The 27879-nt window shown below is 38.2% G+C and overlaps 1 protein-coding gene and 1 pseudogene across 1 annotated transcript in view; one reads left to right on the forward strand and one right to left on the reverse strand.

The window, feature by feature from the left end:
* Positions 1-1599: 1599 nt before the first annotated feature.
* Positions 1600-27879, reverse strand: part of CYP4X1 (cytochrome P450 family 4 subfamily X member 1) — a 42006-nt gene continuing 15726 nt past the window's right edge. Inside the window, exons 5-12 of the mRNA XM_088022994.1 lie at positions 25409-25536; positions 25173-25324; positions 11275-11381; positions 10521-10711; positions 7350-7483; positions 5997-6061; positions 2565-2647; positions 1600-1768 (exon numbers count right to left, since the gene is read on the reverse strand). Coding sequence (XP_087879120.1) covers positions 1600-1768; positions 2565-2647; positions 5997-6061; positions 7350-7483; positions 10521-10711; positions 11275-11381; positions 25173-25324; positions 25409-25536 — 1029 coding nt within the window. The remainder of the gene's footprint in view (positions 1769-2564; positions 2648-5996; positions 6062-7349; positions 7484-10520; positions 10712-11274; positions 11382-25172; positions 25325-25408; positions 25537-27879) is intronic.
* Positions 12611-12849, forward strand: LOC114212148 (cytochrome c oxidase subunit FA4 pseudogene; annotated as a pseudogene).

Below are 27879 nucleotides of genomic sequence, written 5' to 3' on the forward strand. Positions count from 1 at the left end.
ATTAGCTTCAGGTGTACAACATAGTGATTCAACAACTCTCAGTTATGCTATGGTCACCACAAGTGTTAACTACCACCTGTCACCAGATGATGCTATTACAATATCATGGACTATATTTGCTACGCTGTGCCTTTTATTCCCATGACTTATTCATTCTATAACTCGAAGTGTTTCGGGGCTATTTAAATTGTCCAGCGAATTGCCATAATTTTGCCTCTAGGGGGCATCTGAGAAAGAGAAGGTGTAGCTTCTCTCCTTTGAGGTCTCAACTTACATATCCTTTTCTTAGAGAGGATTTTCTAGACGACCCAATCTAAAGTAAGTTCCCCTTCATTACTGTCTAGCTCAGCCCATTCACTTCCTTCATGGCACTTAGTGAAATTTTTAATTATTTGTCTGTTATCTATCTTCCACTTTAGGATACAAGCTCCATGAGGGCAGGGGTCATGTCTGTTTATTCGCTGAATGCTTATCACAATATCTGACATGTAGTGGACACATAAACATCAAATGAGTGATGAATCTGGAAATAATAATTATTATTACTAATATTTGGAAATTATTAAAAAATTCCTGCTCAGGCTTCACAAGCATTGTTAGCACCAGAAAACTATGTAGACTATCTAGATAATATTCCAAATGGAGGTTTTTTTAATCCAAGATTAAAACCCAGAAACCATAAAGAAAAGTTTATTTACCTTATTTCATGAAAATTTAGAAGTTCTGTATGCTAACAGACACCATACAGTTTTATAAAAGTAAAAGAATGGGGAAAATTATAAAGAAAAGTTACAGTCAAGGACTATTATCCACAATATTAAAGAACTCATATAGAACTCCATAGGAAAAGAAGCATAAATGATGTATGAGTCACAGACAACAAAATAAACACAAATGGCCAAGAAGCAAACATTTTAAATATCCAATAATAAGAAAATAGTTCAATAAATTGTAATATATCCATATTATAGAACATTATGAATCCATGATTAGGAATAAGATATGTTTTTTATTAAGTGAAAAAAAGCAAGAATAATATGGATATGATCCCATCTGTAAGAATACAAACATACATACCAACATATGTATATATGACATGTATAGGAAAAGTTCTGAAAGAATGAACACCAAACCATTCTGTTTTTCGGAAAATGAGTAGGATCAGTCAAGGCAGAGAGGTGTACGGTCTTTGAAGTGGAATTTTTACTTTTTACTCTACATGCTTTTCGAATGTTGGATATGTTTTGCTGTGAGCATACATGCACCTATTGTGTAATTCCAAAAACTATTTTAAAAAGCAACAGAAAATATATGGAAGTCACCTAGGAAAATTCTTGGTATATAGCATTAATAGCAGCCAGAATCAAACAGAAATGATTGGAAAATCTCCCCAAATCATACAGAAACAGATCTAGGTGACACAGGATATCACCTAGAAATGGTTTTAGATAATGTGCAGTTACACAGAGACCCCCATCCCACCTACCCCTAACCCTCCCACCATATTTTGATTCCTCTTCATTTTCTTGGTCCAGTAGCTGTAATTTAACTTTAAAACTATATATGGATGGATGGATTGTTGTACCATGGGCTATAACATTAGGAGAGTTTCTTTAGGTGCAAGTGGACCCCGTCCTTGGCTTTGAGGGCAATCTGGTACAAGAAGACAAGAGGTCTGGTGGGGTCTGGAGCCACCTTGAAGCGGAGTAGAATCAAGGCAATGGTCACTTTTAGCTCAATCATGGCAAAATGCTGCCCGATACAGTTCCTGCAGACACCAGGGGAAAGAAAGAGATACCTGAGGAAATGGAGTTGTTGTTGACTCTTTCGTTAAGGTGCTAGAATAATGAATCTGCTATTCACAGTACAGCAGCATTTTCACAGTAAATGCCACGGAAACTTTAGAACGTCTATTATTCCCTGCAGGAACGTGAACTGAGAGGCTGTAAGGTGATGCCCTCCCTAAAGAAGGTGGCACTTGAAGTTGCTTATAGAATTGTTTCTCCTGTGAGGATGTAGTGTAAAACATGGTGACTATAGTTGGTAACACTGTATTGTGCAATTGAAATTTGCTAATAAAGTAGAACATAAATGTCCTCAGGCATACACAAAGAGATAAAATGGTGAGGTGGAGGATGTGGTAATTAACTAGAGGGGGAAGAACCCTTTCACAATGTATGCAGATAGCGAATCACCATGATGTTTGTTTTAAATATCTTACAATTGCATATGTCAACTATACCTCAATAAATCTGAAATTAAGGGGAAAAAAAAAAGAATCGTTTCTCCTGCATTGGGGGTGGGCTGCATGGCTTACGAGCAAGTTTGCATTGTAGGATAACTTTCTGAGGCATGGCTGTATAGGATGTGACAGAGAAGGGCCTTGTCCTTTGTGAAACTAACTGGTCTTTTTGGGGGCTCAAATAGGTACCAAGATCTACCTCCTAATCTGGTGAGAAGATGGGGCTCCATGGAAGAATATATAGAGCTGAGTTACCAAAGGGAGAGTGCTGTTTCCAAGTAAACATTTCTGTGCATTTTCAACAACTTCAAATTGTCCTTACCTTGGTCCAGCTGAGAATGGTAAGAAGGAGTAGGGGTGTCTCTGATCAGAATTCTCCTGGGAGAACCTCAAGGGGTCAAAGACCTAAAATGACAGGGCAATCCCACCACCATCCCCAAAACACCATTAGCACATTTCTTAAGCTACTACTTAGCACTAGTCAACGGAAATATACAATGAGCCACATATGTAATTTCAACATTCTGGTAGCCACATTTTTGTTATTTTATTTTATTTATTTGTCAGAGAGAGCACAAGCAGGGGCAGTGGCAAGCAGAGGGAGAAGCAGGCTCCTCACTGAGCAAGGGAGTCTGATGCAGGACTGGATCCCGGCACCCTGACACTTAACAGACTGAGCCACCTTGGCATCCCAGGTAGTCACATTTTTAAAACGTGAAAGTAATTTTAATAATAGAATTTATTTTGCAGAAAATATTATCATTCCAACATGTACTCAATATAAATAATTATTAAGGAAATATTTCACATTTTTGTACCATGTCCTCAAATTCCAGTGTGTATTTCACATTTCCAGCACGTCTCATTTCCGACTAGCCACGTTTTTTAAAAAATTTTTTATTGTTATGTTAATCACCATACATTACATCATTAGTTTTTGATGTAGTGTTCCATGATTCATTGTTTGTGCATAACACCCAGTGCTCCACGCAGAATGTGCCCTCTTTAATACCCAACACCAGGCTAACCCATCCCCCACCCCCCTCCCCTCTAGAACCCTCAGTTTGTTTTTCAGAGTCCATCGTCTCTCATGGTTCGTCTCCCCCTCCGATTTATTCCCCTTCATTCCTCCCCTCCTGCTATCTTCTTCTTTTTTTTTTCTTAATATATACTGCATTGTTTGTTTCAGAGGTACAGATCTGTGATTCAACAGTCTTGCACAATTCACAGCGCTCACCATAGCACATACCCTCCCCAATGTCTATCACCCAGCCACCCCATCCCTCCCACCCCCCCCACTCCAGTAACCCTCAGTTTGTTTCCTGAGATTAAGAATTCCTCATATCAGTGAGGTCATATGATACATGTCTTTCTCTGATTGACTTATTTCACTCAGCATTAAGACCCTCCAGTTCCATCCACGTCATTGCAAGTGGCAAGATCTCATTCCTTTTGATGGCTGCATAATATTCCATTGTGTATATATACCACATCTTCTTTATCCATTCATCTCCGACTAGCCACATTTTAAGTGCTCAATAACCACTTGTGACGGATAGCTACCACACTGGACAGGGCAATTCTAGACCTGCAGCCCTTGTTTGGCCTCCCAATGGACTAGTATGCTACCCAGACTAAGTATGGAGAAAGCAGAAATGCTAGGGCCAGTGATATTATTTTCACTTTGGAGGTAAGAATGCACCCACTTAATTTATCCAAAGAGAACGAAAATACTAATTTGAAAAGATATATGCATCCCTATGTTTATTGCAGCATTTACTTATAATAACTAAGATATGGAAGCAACCTAAGTGTCCATCAATAAATGAATGGATAAAGAAAATGTGGTGGCTAGAATGGAATATTACACAGCCATAAAAAGTTGAGATCATGCCATTTGAGACAACATGGATGGACCTAGAGGGTATTATGCTAAGTGAAGTAAGTTAGACTGAAAAGGAAAAATACTATATGATTCCAATCATAAGTCAAATCTAAAAAAAAAAAACAAGTGCATAAACAAATAAAAAGCAGAATTAGACCTATAAATACAGAGAACAAACTGATGGATGTGGGGGGTTGGACAAAGTGGGTGAAGGGGAGAGGGAGATACAGGCTTCCAGTTATGGAATGAATAAGTCACAGAAGTAAAAGGCACAGCATAAGGAATATAGTCAATGATACTGTTATAGTGATGTAACAGGACAGATGGTAGCTACACTTGTGAGCATAGCGTCAGGTATCAACTTGTCAAATCACTAAGTCAATCCTGAAACTAATGGAACATTGCGTGTCAACTATACTCAAATTAATTTGAACATTAAAAAAAAAAAGAATGCACCCACTTAGAAGTCTAGCCAAAGTGATTATGTGATCAATTGGTGCTGGGATATGCAGTCCACCTCCTGTTATACATAGGAGATCTTAAACCCTAGCCACTTAGGTGAAAGGAAATATTTATGGGTGTTGTGAGTGTTTAGAGTTTAAGACACTGAATCAAGCACTATGGTTAGCTATGTGTCTTCTTTTTGCCTCTCCAGATCCTCTGTCCTCCCTTTCCTGCTCTGCTCTAGGCTCCAAGAAGCGGATCCACATAGTTAAAAGATATTGATTGGTGGACATTTGTCAACAGTTTGTTCTCTGTATTTATAGATCTAGTTCTGCTTTTTGTTTGTTTATGCACTTGGTTTGTTTGTTTGTTTTTTAGATTCAACTTATGAGTGGAATCATATAGTATTTGTCTTTTTCAGTCTAACTTATTTCATTTAGCATGATACCCTCTAGGTCCATCCATGTTGTCTCAAATGGCATGATCTCATCCTTTTTATGGCTGTGTAATATTCCATTCTAGCCACCACATTTTCCTTATCCATTCACTTATTGATGGACACTTAGGTTGTCATTTTATTGATGGACGCCGATAAAAGACATTGACTGGTGATCTGGAGGGTGGGTTCAGAGAGCTTTTGGGTTATTTATTCCCTGGACCTCACCCTACCAAGCTGCCTCAGCTGACTGCTCTACTGAAGGCCCAGCTCCTGCTCAGAACCCTTCCCAGCACAGCAATCTCTCTCCGGTCTTTGTAACCTTCTCCCCGACCAGGCCCAGATGTAGGAAGCCCTTCAACAGTTCTGAACTCCATGTTGCTTTTCTAAACCCTACCAAATCTTTGTAAATAGTTCCTTTACGAAACTCTCCTCAAAGAGCCCAACTTGAGCATGCCATCGGTTTTATGCCCGAATTCTGATTGTTCCATCCAGCAGGAGAGAGTTCAAGTTGCCTGCCTGGCTACATGGATAGTCTACATTCCTGCAGATGTCTAGGTGAGTGCTTGGTGGAGCTCGCTTAATAAATGACTGCAGTACAGATTGCAATTTGGAGCAGATTGTGTGGCATTATGTCAATCTGTTCATTCAAAGCAAACAAAGAAGGAATAGGGGAAAGGGACGGTTTTCCTTTAGGAGAAAAGTTGAACATTTTTGGTCTTTATGTTTATTTTATTTGTTTTGTGTCATTTGCCACTTCCACATTGTGCTAACAAAAAGTTACTTGCACATTAGCCTGGTGATGGGTATTAAAGAGGGCACGTTCTGCGTGGAGCACTGGGTATTATGCACAAGCAATGAATCATGGAACACTACATAAAAAACTAATGATGTAATGTATGGTGATTAACATAACATAAAAAATTTTTTTAAAAAGTTACTTGCACAGCATTCGTTTTTTGAAGTATTTACATGTAAGACTGTCATACCTTTGGATTTTCCCAGATGGCAGGATTATGGTGAAGGCCCCAAATACTGAGAACCACAGTTATTCCTGTGAAAAGAAAGAAATAAAAGAGATTACAGGAGACAGAACAAGTTGTGGGCTGCTGTTATAGCACTTTTCAACAAGAATTTTCTTCTTGGAGGGAATGATCTAGCTCCTGGCAGAGTTCTGCATGCCGTAGCTGATGTCAGCAGTTCAGGGAGCCGTGGGAAGATGAGGCTTGAGTGACACCGTAGTTTTCAAAGCAATGACTTATTTAATACCTGATTCTATCTTAAGGAGCTGTTGCTATCATGTCAGAATGGTATCTGTTAATGGACAATACAGCACCCACCAGAGATAATTTGGGTCCAGAAGAACAGAACCACAATTCCATCATGCAGGTCCAATGACAAGTTTCTGTTGGTTCTGTTCATAAGTGGAAGGGAGGAAATTTTGGCAAATATCCACATGGTTTGGGGATTAAAAAAGAAGAGGAGAGAGATTTTGAAGATTATTTGATTACCATAAAAAATTCTGGTAAATTAATTCTGGATCTGTCAACAAAGTCACAGTGACAGGCTGATGGTATTTGCTACAAGCAATCCTGTCAGCTTGTTTCCAAGGGCAAGAGTTAACAGAACACTGAAGCAGACAAGAGAAGTGTCTCTCACGTGACACCCTTCTGCCTCCCGCTTGCCCTGCTCAGAGACCTGTGCTCTGAAGAGCACTGGGCTCCAGATGTGGGGCCTCTATGCAAGTTTTAGTTCTGCTCATCTGCACATTGGGGTCTCCAGTGGGTTTTTGGCTACGCCACAAGTATTTGAAAGTGCTCTGTAAACTGAGAAGCACCATGTAAGTGTCTGTTAAGATCATGTCTCAAGGGCACGAAAATGAGATAACGTGCTTGAAGGCTCTATGTTAATTATTAAGTGCTGCATACTTATAAGAGTGATATTACGATGATGAAGCCAAAGACCCTACCTTGGGTCTTCTAGAGAATAGATAATGATGTTCATCTCCCATGAAGTCTCACCTCAGTCTCAAACTAAGCCAAATAAGAATTATTTTAGAAACAATGTCCTGCAAATGAAGAAACACTGGATTGGGATTCTGGCCACCCAGGTTCTGGGCAGAGTTTCTCTACAAATGGCTACGTGCTTTTGGGAAAATCTGGAAACCACATCTGATCAAAAAGTTACCCGCTGAGTTCTTAACAGGCACCCAACCCTAAGCCAGACTTCCTTAGATTTGTCTTTTGACTCCTCTAAGAGTTGAAAAAAAAGCCAGTCTTTGCCACTGTGGTGGCCAGGATCCCCAGGTCTCTAGGAACTGCTTAAGAAAAGAATGCAAAGACCTGCAGGCAAGGAGCGTCCATCTGGGAAGGTAATGGGCTTGCTGAGCTCTCTGGAAATAGATGGGACTGGAGGCGCCAGTCGGAGTGACTCCTTGATGCACATTGTGGTGTATGACATCTCACCCAGCTGGTCCCTGTGAGGACAAGGGAAGGAGGGGAGGGAACTCAGTGTCCATATCTAGTTTGTAAATATTGATGTTTTTCCTCTTTGGTGTTTATTCCTGGTAAATATCAACTCTAGGTTAAAATTATTTTGTAATTGGCGTATGTAACAGAATGTGAAACTCCTTCTGCCTCAGGATCAGCTGAGGTTCCAGGGGAAGAGGAACCAAACAAGTGCCAAATATCCTCATTATAAAGCGAAATGCTAATCTACCAGTAAAGGATTTGCTAGGGAGATTTCTGAAACCAGTTTTGCAACTCTTTTTCAAAAAAATTTTTTATTGTTATGTTAATCACCATACATTACATGCAACTCTTACCATATAAATCAAGAATGTAGAAGCAATGACTAAGGACTGAAGGGAGAGGGCTTAAGAGTTTTGAGAGGGAAAAAAAAGATCCTTTAAAGAGAGTTGTTGGAATGCCAGAATGCTGTGGAGAATGGAGGAGGGCCCCCCAACCATGTTAGGCAAAGAGGGGCTTCTTGGGTCACGTAGATGATCTGACATGTGCCCCCTGGATTTTGGGGAACAGAGGACTGAGAGGAAAGTGTGATTCAGAACAGAACAGGGAGCTGGGGGGGAGAGCAACAGGGACAAACAAGCCAGGAGTGCTCCAGTGTGCTCTATGGGCCAATGAACCGGCAAGAGGGAGAGCCTCAGAACCAGCTTGAAAGGAATTCTGAGGACAAGCATTCCCTTGCCCCCTGAATCACCCTGGCAAAGCTGCAGTGCGGGAATCTCCAAGAAACTCACAGATGTACCCATTGAGAGTGAAAGGAAGCACTAAATAACCACCAAGCTCAGAGAGCAAGATCATAGGACTAACCCCTTTCTCCTCCTCACTCCCCCTTGGGACCACTTATGGAAGGGTCAGAAACAGAAGCTACTGGGTTGGGGAGGACCTGGTCAGTAAAAGGAAGCCAACCACAACCCCCTCACCCACCACTGGCTTCCAGACCCAAAGAAATGCTGAGCTGGGAGGGAGGGAGAGGATCCAAGTGGATATGAATTTGCACTTTTTATTATTCCACTGGACCAGACAGTTTCATTACTGAAATGAGACTGCTTTTGTGACTTAAATGGATGGGAACTCTATGAGATTCACTCAAGATTTCATCCCAGAGATGAAAAGAGCTTGCCCCACACAAGTGTGAAATATCAGAGGGAGAAGAATAAAGGTTTTTTTTTGCATCCTAGCCAGTCAGCTAGTCACAAAATGACTGCATATGTTCAGTCTATTTGCTTTATTGTATTTCTGTTTGCTTTTCTGATTACTTAATTTTGAATGCAGGCTCTGGCCATTTGGTAGTGTGAAATTTTCATTTTGAGCTCTTTCCTCCTCAAGCCCAGGATAAAAAGGGTAATTCTGCTTAGCCTGGCGCTTTGCATATTTTAGAAACACAACGCTGTCCATCTTAGCCCTGGTGCAAGAAGAAGAGAGGAATTTTAAACCAGTGCAGAAATGGCTGACAAGTCAAATGGAGGTGTTGAACAACTTGCCAATTTTTTCAGAAATTGCTCTTTGCAATGTGGTTTTATTATCTGTCTAAAAGAATTATAAATTTTCAGCATGCTATGTACAAATTTCATTAAATGTGAGTATAAGGCCATATGATGGAATAAAAACATGTTTTATTTTTTATAAAATTATTTTCATTTCTCTCATTAAAATAAATGGTAGTTAACAGATCCTTTGAACCTTGTTTTCTCACCTGGCAAAGATTTCTTTATTGTTTTCACATTTCACATAAGCCAGACAAGAATGAGAAAGACCAATATTGGGATTGTATACATATCCACCCTAAACAGGTTAAAATATTCAATTAATGTTGATGAATGAATAAAAAATGACTAAGCAACACTATATTTTGTGCTATATAGATTAAACCTTTAATTTATGGTAAGAGATAACTATTATTTCCTTATAAAAAGTAGGAGCTCTACCATACCTATATAAATCCAAATTTTCCTTTACAAATATTAACTGAGCTGACCTTTGCTTTTGAAATTTGGTGCATTCCCCTTAGTCCTGGGGCTGGGTAGCCCTTAGCATTTCTATCTCTTTGCCCCTTTGGCCAGCAAAACAGTGGTAAGTGAAATATCTAGCTAGGGTGAAGAATGTGGTTTAAATCAGAGACATATATTGGTTTTCCTTTAAGACAGCATGTCTCAGGGGCAAATCCATAGCCTAGGCATTGTTGAACAACCAGATAGGCTCGAAATCTTGCAAAATGATGTTGACATTTTCCACCTGGCTAACCCATCTTATAAGAGGCAGCTTGGGTGTCAGATCCCCCAAGAAGTCCTCTTGAGTCCCCTATACCAGGTTAGGTGCCTGTCTTCTGAGTTTCTGTAGTAGCTAGCACATCTCTCTCTCACTACCCTTACCAGGTTATATGGCAATTATCCATATGGAGGCCTGTCTCCTGTCCCAGGGTGTGAGCTCATTGAGGGGAGGATCCACACCAAATCTTGCACATTTCTTAAGTGCCTCAGCACTTAGAATGTTCTCAATCCATAATCACTAGACTTAACTACAGTGTATATCATATTAGTACTATGTTCAAAGTCTAAGCCAGTTCTGGGGAATGAACAAGGAGATGGGAGGGAATGACTACAATGGGGGCTTAAATGATATGGATGCTTGCTGGGGTCTCAGACAGGAGACCCACTTGAGTCTTACCATTCAAACTCTCAGTGCAAGTCTAGGGATCAAGTCCCCATTTCCAGTGCACCGAACCAGGTGAAAGAAAGAAATGGGACATTACATACCACTGATTAAGAAAAACAATGAAGCAGATAACTTGTGGACGAGAGAACTTCTTTTGCAAAGAAACAGGGATAATTTTGGTCTGTCTAGAACAAAAAGGCAGAATAGTAGCCTGCCTGTTCTGTTTCTACAGGTACATATCTTGAAGCACAATGGTCACCAAGGTACCAGAGGAGAAAATAAAGCAAAACCCATGGAGAGGAAGTAAGATGAAATGTTTAAGAATCCAGATCTTACCAGGTGATGGAAGACCTGTCCCCCAGGATGCCCCTGATCTCCTCCCGGCATCTCTCCTGATGCTCAGGGTTCAGAGCCAGGAAGTAGAGGAGCCAGGAAATGCTCCCTGCCATGGTGTCATGCCCTGCCAACATGAATGTGTTCACCTCAGACTTTAGGTCAGTATCTGAGAAGCTGTTGCCATTTTCAGCCTGGAAGGTATAGTAGGGATATGTTTATGCAATGTCAGTTTATAGATGTCTATAGCCCCAGTCAAGATAATGACTTTAGGGAAAAAAATTAGAGTTTCATATGAGAATTTCAATTTTAATTCTGTTCAACAAATACATAGTAGGAGCCACACTTTGACCAGAGCACAAAGGAGAACCAACATTAGATAAGGAAAGCAGGACTTGCAAACAGTTCCTTCATTCATCGTGCCAGATTCATGCAGATTTCCCAGCACCTCCTCCTCCTCATTTTACCAACTTACACTATGACCCATTTTCCTGTGCTTCCCTAAACTGCCATGTATCTTTGCAATAATCACCAAATTCTGTCCAATTAGTAAAAAATTTAGTCTTATCTGACTCCCTCTAGTGACAGAATTACAGACTTCTACCTTTACCACAAACTGTATGGAGCCAACCCATTAATTCAAAAGCATTGTTAAATTTAGTTGATCAATTTTCCTCTTGTCTCCCCTCCTCACTCATCCATTTACCCACACAATTAACTACATATATGAGCAGCCTCAGACATTTGAAAGATTTACCTGGGCAGAAAGGATAATATCCAGAAAATCCTGGTACTTCCGCTTCTGAGTGTTACCATGCTTCTTCTCAACTTTGAGGAATTTCTTTCTGTCCTGGATTACCTTTTCTGGGACAGAATAGCAATTCTCCATTACCAAAGTGACAGCAAAATTAATCAAAGTAAAATTATTCCAGAGCAAGCCATGGCCCATGAATAGCTTCAAATCTTATCTAATTTCCTAATCTCAGAATGGGTACATTGTATTTAAATAAATTTAATTTTTGAGGATGTTTGTTCTCCCATCAAATGACACACTTTGATCAAAGTTCCAAAGAAACACAGTATAGCTGAAATAGACTTTATATAACTAGGTAGGCAATATAATGAAGATGGTTTCAAATGCAGGGGCAAGTGGCCAATCATTCTTTTCTTTCTTAGTCTAATATTTCATTTTCATGGAAAAGTTATCAAACGAAATGGAAGACAGGCAAAGAAACACCAACATCTGTATAGCTGACGGGGCTTAAAAGAGAACCCCACAAAAATATAAAACAGAATATCTAAAACTATAATCCAAGAAAACTGTGGAAGTGAGACAAAATTTAAATGTACATATTAAGAGGCCCACCTTATCCCTGGAAAAGTTGGAACAGAATAACCCATACCAAATATACCTTAAAAAAACTGTTCAACATTGAAGACAGAGAGAGGAAAATCCTCAGAGACTCCAAACAAAAAGACGAAATGACTTTTAAGGGTAAGAAAATTAAGGCAGCATCATACTTCTCAAGAACAATAAAGAAATCAAAACAAGATTAGAGCATTTTCAGGGTGCCTGGGTGGCTCAGACAGTTAAACATCAGACTCTTGATTTCAGCTCAGGTCTTGATATCAGGGTCATGAGTTCAAGCCCTGTGTTGGGTAAAAGATTAGAGCATTTTCAAGAAACTCAAGGAAACAAAGTAGCAGTAAAGTATTTTATATCCAGGAAAATTGTCATTCAAACAAGTATCAAGTCTACCAAAAAAACAGGTATAAACTTGCATGAACTCAGAAAATACTATGCTCATGAGCCCATCCTGAGGAATCTAGAGTGGTTGAGCTTCATCCAACTAGGAAAACTTCACTAAAGAACTGAGGTGCACATTTCATAGACGTAATTTTAGATCTCATACTAAAATAAGGATTGGCACATGGGCAGAAGAATATCACATAAACACTAAAAGTGAAAATAATTCAAATAAAAATAGGAGGAGACAGGAGGGAGAAAGGGGAAAGTAGAATAATCACTAATTGTTGGGAGCCTGGCACGTTTGATCTTTTCTCCCTCTGGACCTGAGGCCTCTGCTGCAACCATGTTACACCAGATTCTCAGTCAGGCCAAGAAGCATCTGAGCTTGATCTTCCTCCTCATATTTATTGGAGTGGGAGGTACTGGAGCTATGTCTTGCTCCTGGCATTGCTTAATCCAGATGTCAGTGGGGATAGGAATAACCCAGAATCTTGGAGCAAACTGGGCCCCCATGGTTAATACAAGTTCTGCTCAGTGAATTTAGATTACAGCAAACTGAAGAAGAAAGATCCAGACTTCTAAATGAGATGTTTCAGTATAAAGCTGCTCAGAATGAAGGTCTTCCAGAAGCCATCCTCACAATTTTCTACTTATCCAGGAAATATTTCCCCTCTAAATGCATGAAATCATGTCGGTGTATTGTGTTGGGGTTTACACTGATTAATAAATATCTGAAGCTTGAAAAAAAAAGATCATTAACAGTTGTATAGGTAATAAATGAAAATCAAAGGGTATTATTAAAAACTGACAAACCATCAAATAACCAGTCACAAAATACAGATACTATATGATTCCTCATATATGTATATAAGGTACCTAGAATACTTAGTCAAATTTGTAGAGACAGAAAGTAGAATGGTGGTTTCCAAGAGAAAGGAGTATAAAGAGGAATTATCATTTAATATGTATGGAGTTTCAATTTTGCAAGGTGAAATGAGTTCTGGAGATGGATGATGGTGGTGATGGCACAATAACATGAATGTAATTAACAGCACTAAACTGTACACTTTAAAAAGATTAATATAGTAAATGTTATCTGTATTTACTACAATAAAAATGACAAGCCAGATAGCAAAAGTTTAAATAAGGAAAAGGGGAATTAAGGATTTATGGAAGGACTAAACACTATGGTAGCCAGAGAAAAAATATAAACGGTCTTAAATATCAAAAGATATATATATATATTTTTTTTAAAGATTTTATTTATTTATTTCAGAGAGAGAGAGAATGAGAGACAGAAAGCATGAGGAGGAAGGGGGTCAGAGGGAGAAGCAGACTCCCCGCCGAGCAGGGAGCCCGATGTGGGACTCGATCCTGGGACTCCAGGATCATGACCTGAGCCGAAGGCAGTCGCTCAACCAACTGAGCCACCCAGGCGCCCTCAAAAGATATATTTTAAAAGAGCAAAGAAGACATACCACATAGAGAAAAGAACACAGTGTACTGAACTGGATAAAGTCCCCCCAAAATTCATGTTCACCCAGAACCAGTGAGTAGTTGTTAGCAAAGCCTTTAGGAAACTAATAAACACAGTAACTATAATATAATACACATAGTAAAGCATAATAATATGCAGTGTTGAGTCCAAACATATCAGTCATTTCAACAAATAAGAATGGGAATGACTTGTTTACTAAAATAAAAACATTTTCAAATTGACTCATAAAGCAAAACCAAACTATGTGCTGCATGTAAGAAAAATGCATAAAACAAAACAATTCAAAATGTCTATAAATAAAGGGATGGACAAGGATGTACCAGACAAATGAAAATAATAAGAAAATTGGGGTTGCAATCCTGATATCAAACAAAGTAGAATTTGAACAAAAACTCATTAAAAGGCCAGTTTTTATTATTTATTTATTTATTTATTTTTAAAGATTTTATTTATTTATTTGTCAGAGAGAGAGAGAGAGAGAGCACAAGCAGGCAGAACAGCAGGCAGAGGGAGAAGCAGGCTCCCCGCTGAGCAAGGAGCCCAATGTGGGACTCGATCCCAGGACCCTGGGATCATGACCTGAGCCAAAAGCATACATTTAACTGACTGAGCCACCTAGGCATTCCAAGAAGGTCAGTTTTTAATGTTAAAAGTCAGGATATCACAGGGCGCTTGGCTGGCTGGGTTGGTGGAACATGTGACTCTTGATCTCAGGGTTATAAGTTTGAGCCCCACATTGAGTGTAGAGATTACTTAAAAATAAAATCTTAAAAAAAGTCATGATACCACAAGATATAATACTTATGAGCATATACACACACCAAATAACACAGCAGTACCTATTTCAAGCAGAAAACTATAGGAAATGCAAGGAAAGATAGGCAGAATCACACTAATAATAGGAGTCTTCAACATACTACTCCCAGTACAGGACAGGTCAAATGGACAAAAATAAGATATAGAAGATCCAAACAAAATAATAAGGCAGAACATATGGGGGAAAATATCAGACAATACCTAATAATAGAGAATTTATCTTCTTCATAAGAGTGCATGGAAAATTTACAAAAATTGATCACATATTAGACCAAAGAAAACATTAGCAAGTTCTGTAAAATGGAAATACTACAAACAATGCTTTCTAATTGCAATACAATAAAATTAGAAATTTTTAAAAATAAAAAAGAAAGCTTTTCACCCAGAAATATATAAACCTTCTATTAAATACTTTTTGAGTGAAAGGGATATTCAAACAGAAATTAAAGCATTTCTGAAAAAATAATGATAATAAAAACATTACTAATCAAAATACATAGGATATATTCAATCAATGAACAAAAAAAATTCATAACCTTAAAAGCACATAGTAATAAGAAATATAAAAATCCATCCTAAAATTTGTATGGAATCTCAAGGGACTACAAAGACTCAAAACCATCTTGAAAAAGAACAAAACTGAAGGACTCATACTTCTTCCTAACTTCAAAATTTACTACAAAACTATGGTAATCAAAAACAGGGTGGTATCAGCATAAAGATAGACATATACCATGTATGAATGGCTTACAGAGCACAGAAATAAACCCTCACATATATGGTCAAATAATTTTTGACAAGGATACTAAGACCATTCAAGGGGGGAAAGGACAGTCTTTTCAACAAATGTTGCTGGGAAAACTGGACATCTACATGCAAAAGAATGAAGTTAGACCTTACCTATACCATATTTGAAAATTAACTCAAAATAGGTCAAGGACCTAATTGTAAGACCTAAAACAATAAAATTCTTAAAAGAGAAATAGGATTAAAAGCCACTGGATTTAGTAAGGATTTCTTGCACTGACACCCAAGGCACAGGTAACACAAGAAAAGGTAGACAAATAAGAGTTCATGAAAATTTAAAAACAGTATCCATAGAGTAAAAAGGCAACCCACAGAATGAGAGAAAATATTCGCAAATCATCTATCTGATAAGGGATTCAGATCCAGAATATATAGAGAACTCCTAAAACACAATACCAAAAAACAACCTGATTCAAAGATGAGTAAAGGACTTAAGTGGATGCTTTTCTAAAGATGATATATGAATGGCCAATTAGCACATGAAAAGAAAAGTTCATGTTCAACATCACCGATCATTAGGGAAATGCAAATCAAAACTATAATAAGATACCACCTCAGACTTATTAGGATTGCTACTATCAAGAATTCCAGAAAACAACTGTTGGTAAGAATCTGGGGAAATCAGAACCCCTTGTGCACTATGGGTATGAATGCAAAATGCTACAGCTGCTGTGGAAAACAATATGGCAGCTCCTCAAATAATAAAAAAAATAGAATTGTCATATGATCCAGCAATTCCATTTCTGGAGAAACCTTCAAAAAAATTGAAAGCAGAGTTTTGAAGAGATATTTGTACACCCATGTTTCTAACAGCATTATTCACAAAAGCTAAAATATGGAAGCAACCCAAATGTCCATTGATGGATGATTGCATAAACAAAATGTGATGGAATATTTTCGATCTTAAAAAAGTAGGAAATTCTGACATATGCTACAACATGGATAAACCTTGAGGACATGCTAAGCGAAATAAGCCAGTCACAAAAAGATAAATACCCATAGTTTCCATTTATAGGGTACTTAGAATAGCCCAAATCATAAAGACAGAAAGTACAATGGTGGTTGCCAGGGACTGAAGGGAGGGGAGAATAGGGAGTTACTGTTTAATAGGTATAGAATTTTAGCTTTACAAGACAAATAGGTTTATGGGGATGGATGGTGATGGCCGCACAACAATGTAAGTGTATTTAATACCACTGAACTGTACATTTAAAATATGGTTGGGGCACCTGAGTGGCTCAGTCAGTTAAGCGTCTGCCTTTGGCTCAGGTCATGATCCCAGGGTCCTGGGATTGAGCCCACATTGGGCTCTCTGCTTAGTGGCGAGCCAGCTTCTCCCTTTCCCTCTCCCTGCCACTCTGCCTGCTTGTGCTCTCTCTCTGTCTGTCAAATAAATAAATAAAATCTTTACCAAAAAAATATGGTTAAGATGGTAAAGTTTACATTATGGGTATTTTACCACAATAAAAAAAGAAAAAATCTACTAATATGCATGTGTGTGTGTGCGCGCGCGCACACACACACAAAGCAAATAGAAATAGGAAAAAGAATGAAAGAATAAAATACAGTAGTCCTCTCTTATCTGCAGGGATATGTACCAAGACCACCAATGGATACCTGAAGGCACAGATAGTATCAAGCCCTATATAATCTGTTATTTTCTTATACATACATACTTATGATAAAGTTTAACTTATAAATTAAGCACAGTAAGAGATCAACAACAACAATAACGAAATAAAACAATTATAAAAACATGCTGTAATAAAATTTATGTGACTGTGGTCTGTTGCTTTCTCAAAATAACTCATTGTACTATACTCTCACCCTGCTTCTTGTGATGATGTGAGATGATAAAATAGCTATGTGATGAGATGAAGTGAGAAGAATGACACAAGCTCTGTGACATAGAATTAGGTTACTACTGACTTTCTGATGATACATCAGAAGGATCATCTGCTTCCAGACCACGATTACCCATGGGTAACTGAAACCATGGAAAGCAAAACCGTGGATGAGGGAGAACTACTATAAATATATTAAATCCTAACTTAAAAAAACTAGAAAAAGAATAACAAAATAAACCAACACAGCGTATAAAAAAATAAAGAAAATAGCAAAAGTTGGTACGGTAAAGAACAGAAAAACAGTAGACCAAATTAATAAATCAAAATTTTGGCTCTTCCGGGATGCCTGGGTGCCTCAGTCAGTTGAGCATCTGCCTTTGGCTTAGGGCATGATCCCAGGGTCCTGGGATCTAGTCCCGCATTGGGCTCCCTGCTCAGCGGGGAGCCTGCTTCTCCCTCTGCCTGCCACTCCTGAAGCTTGTGCTCTCTCTCTCCCTCTCTCTCTCTGACAAATAAATAAATAAAAATCTTTAAAAAAATTTCTGGCTCTTTCAAAAAAATCCATAACAGACATATACTAGCTAATTTAATCAGGAAAAGAGGGAGAATGCACAAAGATATGAAGTAAGAAATGACAAAGGGAAAATAAAAATTAATACAGAGAATTTAAATTATTTATTTTTTTATTTTTTAAGATTTTATTTTTAAGTGATCTCTACACCCAACATCAGGCTTGAACTTCCAACCCTGAGATCAAGAGTTGCATGCTCTACCAACTGAGCCAGCCAGGAGCCCCCAGAGAAATTTTTTTTTTAAAGATCAGAGAAATATTTTAAAATCATGAGATTACTGTTTCTATCCAAATAAATTTTAAAACCTACATGAAATGGAATATTCATTGTACCAGAGTTGATTCCAGTAGAGATAGAAAACTTAGACTAATTTCCCCAGAAGAAATAGAGAAAGTCATCAAGGAACAATCCCCACCAGAAAAATGAAAAATAAAGGACCAAAGAGAAGAAAAAAAGAAAGGAACAGAAGTATTTGAAACAATAAACAACTGAGAACTTTCCAAAATTAATGATAGACATCAAACCACAGATACAAGAGACGCAGAGAATACCAAGCAGGAAAACATCAAAAAATCTACACCAAAAAGTCGATATGCGCTTTATTCAAACTACAGAAGATCAAAGACAAAAGGAAAATCTTAAAAGAAACCACAGGAAAAAAGCACTACCTACAGAACAGCAGTGACAAAAATTACATTGGACTTCTCTTCAGAAGCCAGGCAAAGAAGAGAGTGGAGTAAAATATTTAAAGTGTTAAAAGGAAAAACTCACCAACCTTGAATTCTTCCAAATTACCCTTAAAAATGAAAGAGAAATAAAGACTTTCTCAGACAAAAATTGAGGAAATTTGTCACCATTAGACCTGCTTCACAAGACAGTAAAATCTGTTCTTAGAAAGAGGGAAAATGATATAGGTCAGAAGCTCAGATCTGCATAAAGAAAGAAAAACATTAAGGAAGGAATAAATGAAGGTAAAACAAAATCTTTTGTTTCCTTATTTTTAATTGATCTAACAGATAACAATCTGTTCAAAATAATAAAAACAACAATGTATTCAGTTTTATAGCTTATGGAGAAGTAAAATAAAATAAGTTACAGCAATGTTATAAGGGAACAGGAGAAAAATTGGGAGTTGGGAATACCCTGTTATAGGGTACTTGCAAGTATTATTTGAAAGTGGGCTTGGATTAGTTCTAAACACATACTACAAACTCAAGGACAACCACTAAACAAGGTTAAAAAAGAGTATAATTTATATGCTAAGAGAGGAGAAAAATGGAATCCTATAAAATGCTCAATTAAAACCAGATAAGGCAGGAAAAGAGTGAAAGACCAAAAAGAAAAAAAAAAGGCAACGAATAGTAAGAAGTAACAAATATGGTAGCTATTAATCCAAGTATATCAATAATCATATTAAGCATCAATGGTTTAAATACACCAATTAAAAGATGGACTGTCAGAGGGATTAAAAAAAACCCGAACTAGGGCACCTGGGTGGCTCTGTTGTTAAGCAACTGCCTTTGGCTCAGGTCATGATCCTGGAGTCCCGGGATCGAGTCCCGCATCGGGCTCCCTGCTCGGCGGGGAGTCTGCTTCTCCCTCTGACCCTCTTCCCTCTTGTGCTCTCTTTCTCTCTCTCTCAAATAAATAAAAAAATCTTTAAAAAAAATAAAAAATAAAAATAAAAAAACCCCGAACTATATATTGTCTACAAGAAACCCACTTTAAAATATAAAGATACATATAGATTAAGAGTAAAGGAATAGAGAAAGATACACCATGCTAACTAACCAAAGGAAAGCTGGAATAGCTATATTAATTTCAGATAGAACAGATTTCAAAGCAAGGAAAAATATTAGGGAAAAATTTATTAGGGATAAAAAGGGCATTACATAATTATAAAGGGGTAAATTCTTTTTTAAATTTTAATTGTTATGTTAATCACCATACATTACATCATTAGTTTTTGATGTAGTGTTCCATGATTCATTGTTTGTGTGTAACACCCAGTGCTCCACGCAGAACGTGCCCTCTTTAATACCCATCACCAGACTAACCCATCCTCCCACCCCTCTCCCCTCTAGAACCCTCAGGTTGTTTTTCAGCGTTAAAGGGGTCAATTCTCCAAGAAGACAACAATCTTTAATGTGAAAGCACCTGGGCACCTGGGTGGCTCAGTCGGTTAAGCATCTACCTTCAGCTCAGGTCGGGATCCCAGGATCCTGGGATCGAGCCCCACATTAGTCCTGCATCAGGCTCCCTGCTCCAAGGGGAGCCTTCTTCTCCCTCTGCCTCTGCCTCTCTCTCTGTGTCTCTCATGAATAAACAAATAAAACCTTTTTTAAAAATGTGAATGCACCTAACAACAGAGTGTCAGAATATAAAAGGCAAAAAATAACAGGACTCCAAGGAGAAATAGATGAATCTACTCTCACAATTGGAGACTTCAACACTCCCCTGTCAGTAATGGACAGATCCAGCAGTCAGAAAACCAGCAAGGACATAGTTGAACTGAACAATGTCATCAGTCAACTGGATCTATTTCACATCTATAGAACACATCATCTAACAACAGCAGAATACACTTCCTTTACAAGCTCACAGAGAACATTCTCCAAGATAGACCACATTTGGGCCATAAAACACACCCTAAATTTTAAAAGAACATAAATCATGTGAAGTATGCTCTCAGACCACAATGGAATAGAAATCCGTAAGAGAAAGGTAGTTGGAAAACTCCAAAATAGTTGGAGAGTAAAACACAGATTTCTAAATAACACATGGGCCAAAGAAATTTCAAGGGAAATTTAAAAAATTTTTGAACTAAATGAAAATTAAAATACAATTAATTAAAATTGTGGGACACAGTGAAGGCAGTACTTAGAGGGAACTTTATAGCATTGAATTAATATATTAGAAAAGAAGAAAGATCTAAAATCAACAATCTAATCTTCTGCCTTAGGAAACTAAAAAGAGAACACATTGAATCCGAAATAAGTAAAAAAAAGGAAATAATAAAAATGATAACAGAAAGCAGTGAAACTGAAAATAGGAAATCAAGGAATAAAATCAATGAACCAAAAGTTGGTTCTTTGAAAAGATCAATAAAATTGATAAATCTCTAGCTAGGTTAACTAAGAAAAAAAGAGAGAAGACACAAATTACTAATATCAGAAATAAAAAGGGGACATCACTACTGATATTATGGGCATTAAAAACATAATAAAGGAATATTATGAACAACTGTATGCCCATAAATTTGATAACCTACATGAAATGGACCAAATTCTTAAAAGACATAATCTACTAAAACACAACAAGAGAAACAGATCATCTAAATAAGCCTATATCTATTAAAGAAATTAAATCAATAATTAATAACCTTCCCAAAACAGGAAGGACCAGGTCTAGATGACTTCACTGGTTTATCCTGTCAAATATTTAAGAAAGAAATCATACCAATTCTTTATAATCTCTTCCAGAGAATAGCAGAGGGAATACTCCCTAATTCATTTTATGAGGCCAGACATTATCTTAATACCAAAACCAGACAAAGACATTACAAGAAAGGAAAACTACAAACCAATATCTCTCATGAAATAGATGCTAAAATCCTCAACGAAATATTAGCAAATAAAATCCAACAATGCATAAAAGGAACTATACACTATGACCAAGTGGGATTTATTCCAGATATGCAAGTCTGGTTCAACATTCAAAAATCAATTAATGCAATCTATCACATCAATAAGTTAAAGAAGAAAAATCATGGGACCACATCAAAAGATGAGTGAAAAAGATCTAACACAATCTAACACCCATGCATGATTTAAAAAACACCTCTCAGAAAACTAGGATTAGAAGGGGATACATATCTTAATGTGTTGGTCAAAACCCATACAGTGTACAATATAAATAGTGAACCCTAAAGTAAACTATGGACTTTAGTTAATAATAATGTATCAATATTGCCCCATCAAATATAATAGAGGTACCACACTAATGCATGATGTGAATAATTGGGGAAACTGTGTAAGTGGGGGCGGGGGAGGAGGTAAGAAAGCATATGAGAACTCTCTGTATTTTCTGCTTAATTTTTCTGTAAACCTAAAACTCTCTGAAAAATAGTTTGTTAATTTTTAGATTTATTTTAGGAGAGAGAGAGAATGAGCACGGGGTGGAGGGCAGAAGGAGAGGGAAAGAGAATCTTAAGCAGACTCCATGCTGAGTGGAGAGCCCTAAGCAGGGCTTGATCTCACGACCCTGAGATCATGACCTGAGCTAAAACCAAGAGTCGGACACTTAACTGACTGTGCCACCCAGGCATCCCTAGTTCTTATTTTAAAAAACAAACAAACAAACAAACAACATACTACAAAATCTCTTTAAATAAATCAATGTGATTCCAATACATGAATAAATAGACCAATGGAATAGAAAATAAAGTCCAGAAATAAGCTCAAATACATATGTCAATTTAGTATATGATAAAGGTGGTTATCTCAAATCACTGGAAAAGATGGAACTTTTCAATTAAATTAAATTAAATTTTTAATTGAAGTGTAATTAACATATAGTATTATATTAGTTTCAAGTGTACCAGTTTGTTCTCTGTATTTAAGAGCCTGGTTTTTTGTTTGTCTTTTTTCTTTGTTCATTTGTTTTGTTTCTTAAATCAAAACATCTGAGTGAGATCATAGAGTATTTGTCTTTGTCTGACTAACTTCACTTCCATAATGCCCTCTAGGTATGGATGCATGTTGTTGCAAAGGGCAAGATCTCAATCTTTTTATTGCTGAGTAATATTCCATGGTATATATATATCACAGAAAAAATGGAACTTTTTAATATATGGCAATGGGACAACTGGATAACCATTTAGAAAAGTTAGATCAACACTTCGTACCATACATAAGAATAAACTCTAAATGGATCAGAAATCTAAATGCAAAAAGAACAAAATCACACAAGCACTGGAAGAAAAACATGGATGAACGTCTCTAGTTTAGGTCTAAGGCAATGGGTCTCAGCTGCAGATAATTTTTTTTAAGATTTTATTTATTTATTTATTTGAGAGAGAGAATGAGAGAGAGAGAGAGCGCATGAGAGGGGGGAGGGTCAGAGGGAGAAGCAGACTCCCTGCTGAGCAGGGACCCCCCCCCCCCAGCGATGCGGGACTCAATCCCGGGACTCCGGGATCATGACCTGAGCTGAAGGCAGTCGCTTAACCAACTGAGCCACCCAGGCGCCCTGCAGATAATTTTTTAAAAGGTTTTATTTTTATTTTTTACTTTTTGAGAGAGACAGAGAGAGAGCGTGAGAGCAAGCATAAGCAGGGGTGGGGGGGAGTGGAGGGGTAGAGGGAGAGGGAGAGAATCTTAAGCAGGTTCCACACCCAGCACAGAGCCCAATTCGGGGCTCAATCTCACAACCCTGAGATCATGACCTGAGCCAAAATCAGGAGTTGGATGCTTAACCAACTGAGCCACCCAGGCAGCCCAGCTGCCAATAATTTTGATCCCAGGGGACATTCAGCAATGTCTGGAGACATTTTCAGTTGCCACAGCTATCAGAGTCCTACTGGCATCGAGAGGGTAGATGTCAGGGATGCAGCTAAACATCCCACCCCATCCCCCACATCCCAGCACTGGACAGCTCCCCACACAAAAAAGACTTATCAGCCCAAAGTGTCATTAGAGCAAGGGCTAAGATCCCTAGAACAGGGGAAGGCTAGTGACTACTACTTAAAATCCAGATGCAATAAAAAAAAATATTGATAAATTTGACTACATAAAAATAAAAAATTTGAAAAGGTTTTATTTTGAACAAATTTAAGTTTCCCCTAATACTTTGCATTTTGGTTTTTTATCATAATTATGTGATATAAAGAAATAGTAAAGAATTTTTTCACCAAGTCCTTCATAGATGCCCCCAGACCCACTCTAATGAGCCATACAAATTTAGCATTTTCTGTGTGGGCCATGATGTGGACAAGTTTGGAACTACTGCTATATATAATGCCCATCTGTGTCTTAAATTGTTAACCTAACCTGCTTCTCTGAATGTCCTCCTTATAATATCTACATTCTTGTGTGTCTATGTGTGTGTGACTGTGCATGTGTAGGTGTGTCTTGCAAATTTCCTTGAGGCAAATATATTTGCTAAAGTAACTATATTTTATGTTTACATTTATTCAGTGCGAGGCACTGTCCTAAGTGCTTTATGTATGTTAACATATTTAATCATCACCACAAACCTAGGAGATAGGTTCCTTTTTATCCCCATTTTACAGATGACCCTGAGACAAAGCAGTGAGTAAACTTGCCCAAAGTCACACTGCTACTAAGTGGTGGAGCCAAGAAAGGATTCATTAACTGCTTGATAAATATTCTCTATTATGGTGTTGATGAATAGTAATGTTGAATTGCTTAAAAAACTTAATCTATTGGGGTGTCTGGGTGGCCCAGATGGTTGGGTGACTGCCTTCGGCTGAGGTCATGATCTCCAGGGTCGAGCCCCGTGTCAGGCTCCCGGCTCAGCAGGGCGTCTGTTTCTCCCTCTCCCTCTGACTCTCCCCCTGCTTGTGTTCTCTCTGTCTCTCTCAAATGAATAAATCTTAAAAAAAAAAAAAAAGCCTTACTCTATTTCAACTTTTATTTTTATGTTTTGCCAAAGCTATTTTTGAATGGAGCTTCTTTTTCTTTTAAGATTTTATTTTTAAGTAATCTCTACATCCAACATGGGGCTCGAACTTACAACCTCGAGATCAAGAGTCTCATGCTCTACTGACTAAACTAGCCAGGCGCCCTGAATGGAGCTTCTTTTATTTTTTTTATTGTAATAAGAACACTTAACCCGAGATCTACACACTTAACACACTTTTACATATCCAATACAGTACTGTTAACTTACAGATCTCTAGAATGTATTCATCTTGTGTAATTGAAACTTTATACCTGCCAAACAACTCCTAATTTTCCCCTTCTTTTGAATGCATGTCCATGCTCACTCTGCTCCTGTATTCATTCCTATGTTGCATGAATGTTTTTAGTTTGTCATTATTCATTCGTTATTACTGCAAACACTGCACTAAAAGGCATATGCCCTGTGTGCTTTGGGATATTAAATGTCCCCTTGTTATATTTGTATTAATAACAATTGTGCATAATGAACATGGTATAGAAAACTTCTGACAGAACTACTACTATGGATCTAGCAAACTCTTCTAAAGCAGCACTGTCCCTATAAAAGCTCCATTAAGAACAATAATGTTTTCTTTTTTTCACACTGAGGCCCATTCTTCTAGACAGATACAACACAGTTATGACAGTGCATGGACTTGGGCCACCCAAATGCAAGAAATACCTGTGTACTGTTGTAGAATTTTGACCATCTCTTGTAAGCGTTGGCCCTGAGGGCTGAATTTGAAAATGATGTCATGGTGATGTAAGAAGCTGTGTAAGCGATAAAAGATTTTTCTGGCTTCAAACATTGTTTTAACATAAAGATCATGGGTGCTAGAAGAGAAAGCAGGGACAACATGTCAATGAATGACTTGGATGATGGCGAACAAGTGTCTTCCTTGCTTTCCTGTCACTGACCTGCTTATCTGGCAGTTGGTCTCCCGGCTGAAAGCACATTTCAGAAGTATGTCCAGGGTCATCAAGTTGATGTGCTCATCGACCTCCACCACTGTGTCCTGAGAGCTGCAAATCTTCTCCCACTTACCCTGGTACAGGAGGTCAAGATCAATGACAACATCATCATCAAACTGTCTTTATCTGAAAGCTCCTCCCTGACCCTGCCCTTAGGATGTAAGGTAGACAAACTTGACCTAGGAGGAGCCAGAGGTCATGTAGGTAAATTAAGCAAGTGCTTACTTGGCATGAGGAAGGGAAAACTGCACCCAGCTGGGTGAGAAAGGGCAAGGAGCAAACCAGGTCTGGTAAATGGCTGAGTTAAGTATCTCTGGCCTTTCAGTTATTACCATAACTGCATTACAGCAGATCAGAGTCTCAGTAAAACAGACCTATAATTACAAAGGATCTTCCCAGGGCTTCCTCCATCTTCAGTCCCCAAATTGCTAGACACCCCACCCCACCATCACTACTGCCAACCGCCATAGCCACACTTAAAATAAACTTGGAACATTGTAAAAAACATTTTCAATTCAGGGGCGCCTGGGTGGCTCAATCGGTTGAGCATCTGACATATAGTACATCATTAGTTTTTGATGTAGTGATCAACGATTCATTAGTTGCATATAACACCCAGTGTTCATCACCACACGTACCCTCTTTAATACCCATCACCTGGTTACCCCATCCTTCCACTCCTGTCCCTTCTGTAACCCTCAATTTGTTTCCTGGAGTCCAGAGTCTCTCATGGTTTGTCTCCCTCTCTGATTTCTTCCCATTCAGTTTTCCCTCCCTTCCCCTGTGGTCCTCTACACTATTCCTTATGTTCCACATATGAGTGAAACCATATGATATTTGTCTTTCTCTGCTTGACTTATTTCACTTAGCATAATCCCCTCCAGTTCCATCCATGTTGATGCAAATGGTAGGTATTCATCCTTTCTGATGTCTGAGTAATATTCCATTGTATATATGAACCACATCTTCTTTATCCATTTTCATTTCAGAAGTGGGGGACAGGGAGAAGCCATGAAAGAAGCAGGTTTGGGGAGTGACTCCCAGTCAAGTGCTCCCTCTGTCCACTTTACTTTTCCCCCCAAGTGACCTACTCACACTACTTGAGATGTTTTGTGACTGAAACTGCCATAAAGTTCCCTGTTGAAAATGTATTTGTCATAATAAGCAATCTTTGTGTAAAACACAAATAAATCTGAATGGTTAAAATCAGATCAACCTACATTTGTTGAGCACCTATGCCGTAGCTAGGAGCTGTTATGCATTTGGAAATCTTGGGAAAAAAGAGATTTTTTTAAAAAAAGCTTTTACCCAAATGTCAATTGTTAATTCAATTGCTTTCATCTTGAATTATGTAAGTTTTACTGAGTAAATAAAGTAAATTTAGAAGAAATGAGAACAAAGGGGAGGCTCAAGGCTAGAGGTACTCGGGCACAGTTCAGCAGGATAACTCTTATCACAGGATAGGAGTTATGAGTGGGGCCTCAGGCACAGGTGGGATAGGGAAACAAGGAAGACAGAAGTGGTTTTATTGAAACAGAGATAAACCCAGTACCACCACTGGCTAATTTGCAATTGTGCACAAAGCTGCACAGCACCAGAATGGAAGGAGCACACCCCACGCCCCCTAGCCCGCACCACTGGTTCTCTACCAAGAGTGAGACATGGGTCTTTATACCTCAACCAGGGCGACTGAGGTTAAATCGCTTCTGTGAGAACCCAGCCAATCAGCTGGTAACAGTGGTACTTTCTTGGGAAAAAGGATGGGTTTGTAAATGAAGGTGGAGGGAAACTTTGGCTTTGTTTGTGGGGTTTGAAGTGTTTCTGATAAAACTGGTATTAATGAATTACTTATCTGATTTTCAAACAAGTACAAATTTAGAAATTTTAAATATACCATGTACAAGGGGAGTTTTGGAATGGAGTTCATTTATAAATCAGAGACCACCCATAGGAATATTCCTCTGCCAACATCCTCTTGCCCCTTTGAAAGGCCCAAGTCAGCTTCTAATTATCTGCCACTATCCACAAGAAGAAACTCACATCTGCGACTTTAAGGTAGACACTTATCCTTTGATAGGATCTTTGTGACCATCAGGCAAGTTCATTCTAACTTCCATACCTTTGTTCATGCTGACTAGAATTCCCTCACCTGTATTATCCACATAATCAAGTCCAGCTCATATTTCCTGGCAAATCTGAGTCTCCTCTGAATCTGAAGCCACTATAGCTGGCCCTGGTTCCCTTACTGATCATTTATAGTACTTACCATCTGAATCTCACTACTCGGTACTTGGTTTACTGCCATAGGGTCTCAAAATATATCTAAGTCAGATGACCAAATCTTCATCATTTTTAATCACCCAAAGAACCAAAGCAAAGGTTTACATAGACACCTCCTGCTCAGCTGATAATTGCAC

Source organism: Eumetopias jubatus, unplaced genomic scaffold (assembly GCF_037043125.1).
Source record: "Eumetopias jubatus isolate StellerSeaLion01/CBP00866 unplaced genomic scaffold, mEumJub1_p1.0 scaffold_4, whole genome shotgun sequence".
Classification (NCBI taxonomy): Eukaryota; Metazoa; Chordata; class Mammalia; order Carnivora; family Otariidae; genus Eumetopias; species Eumetopias jubatus.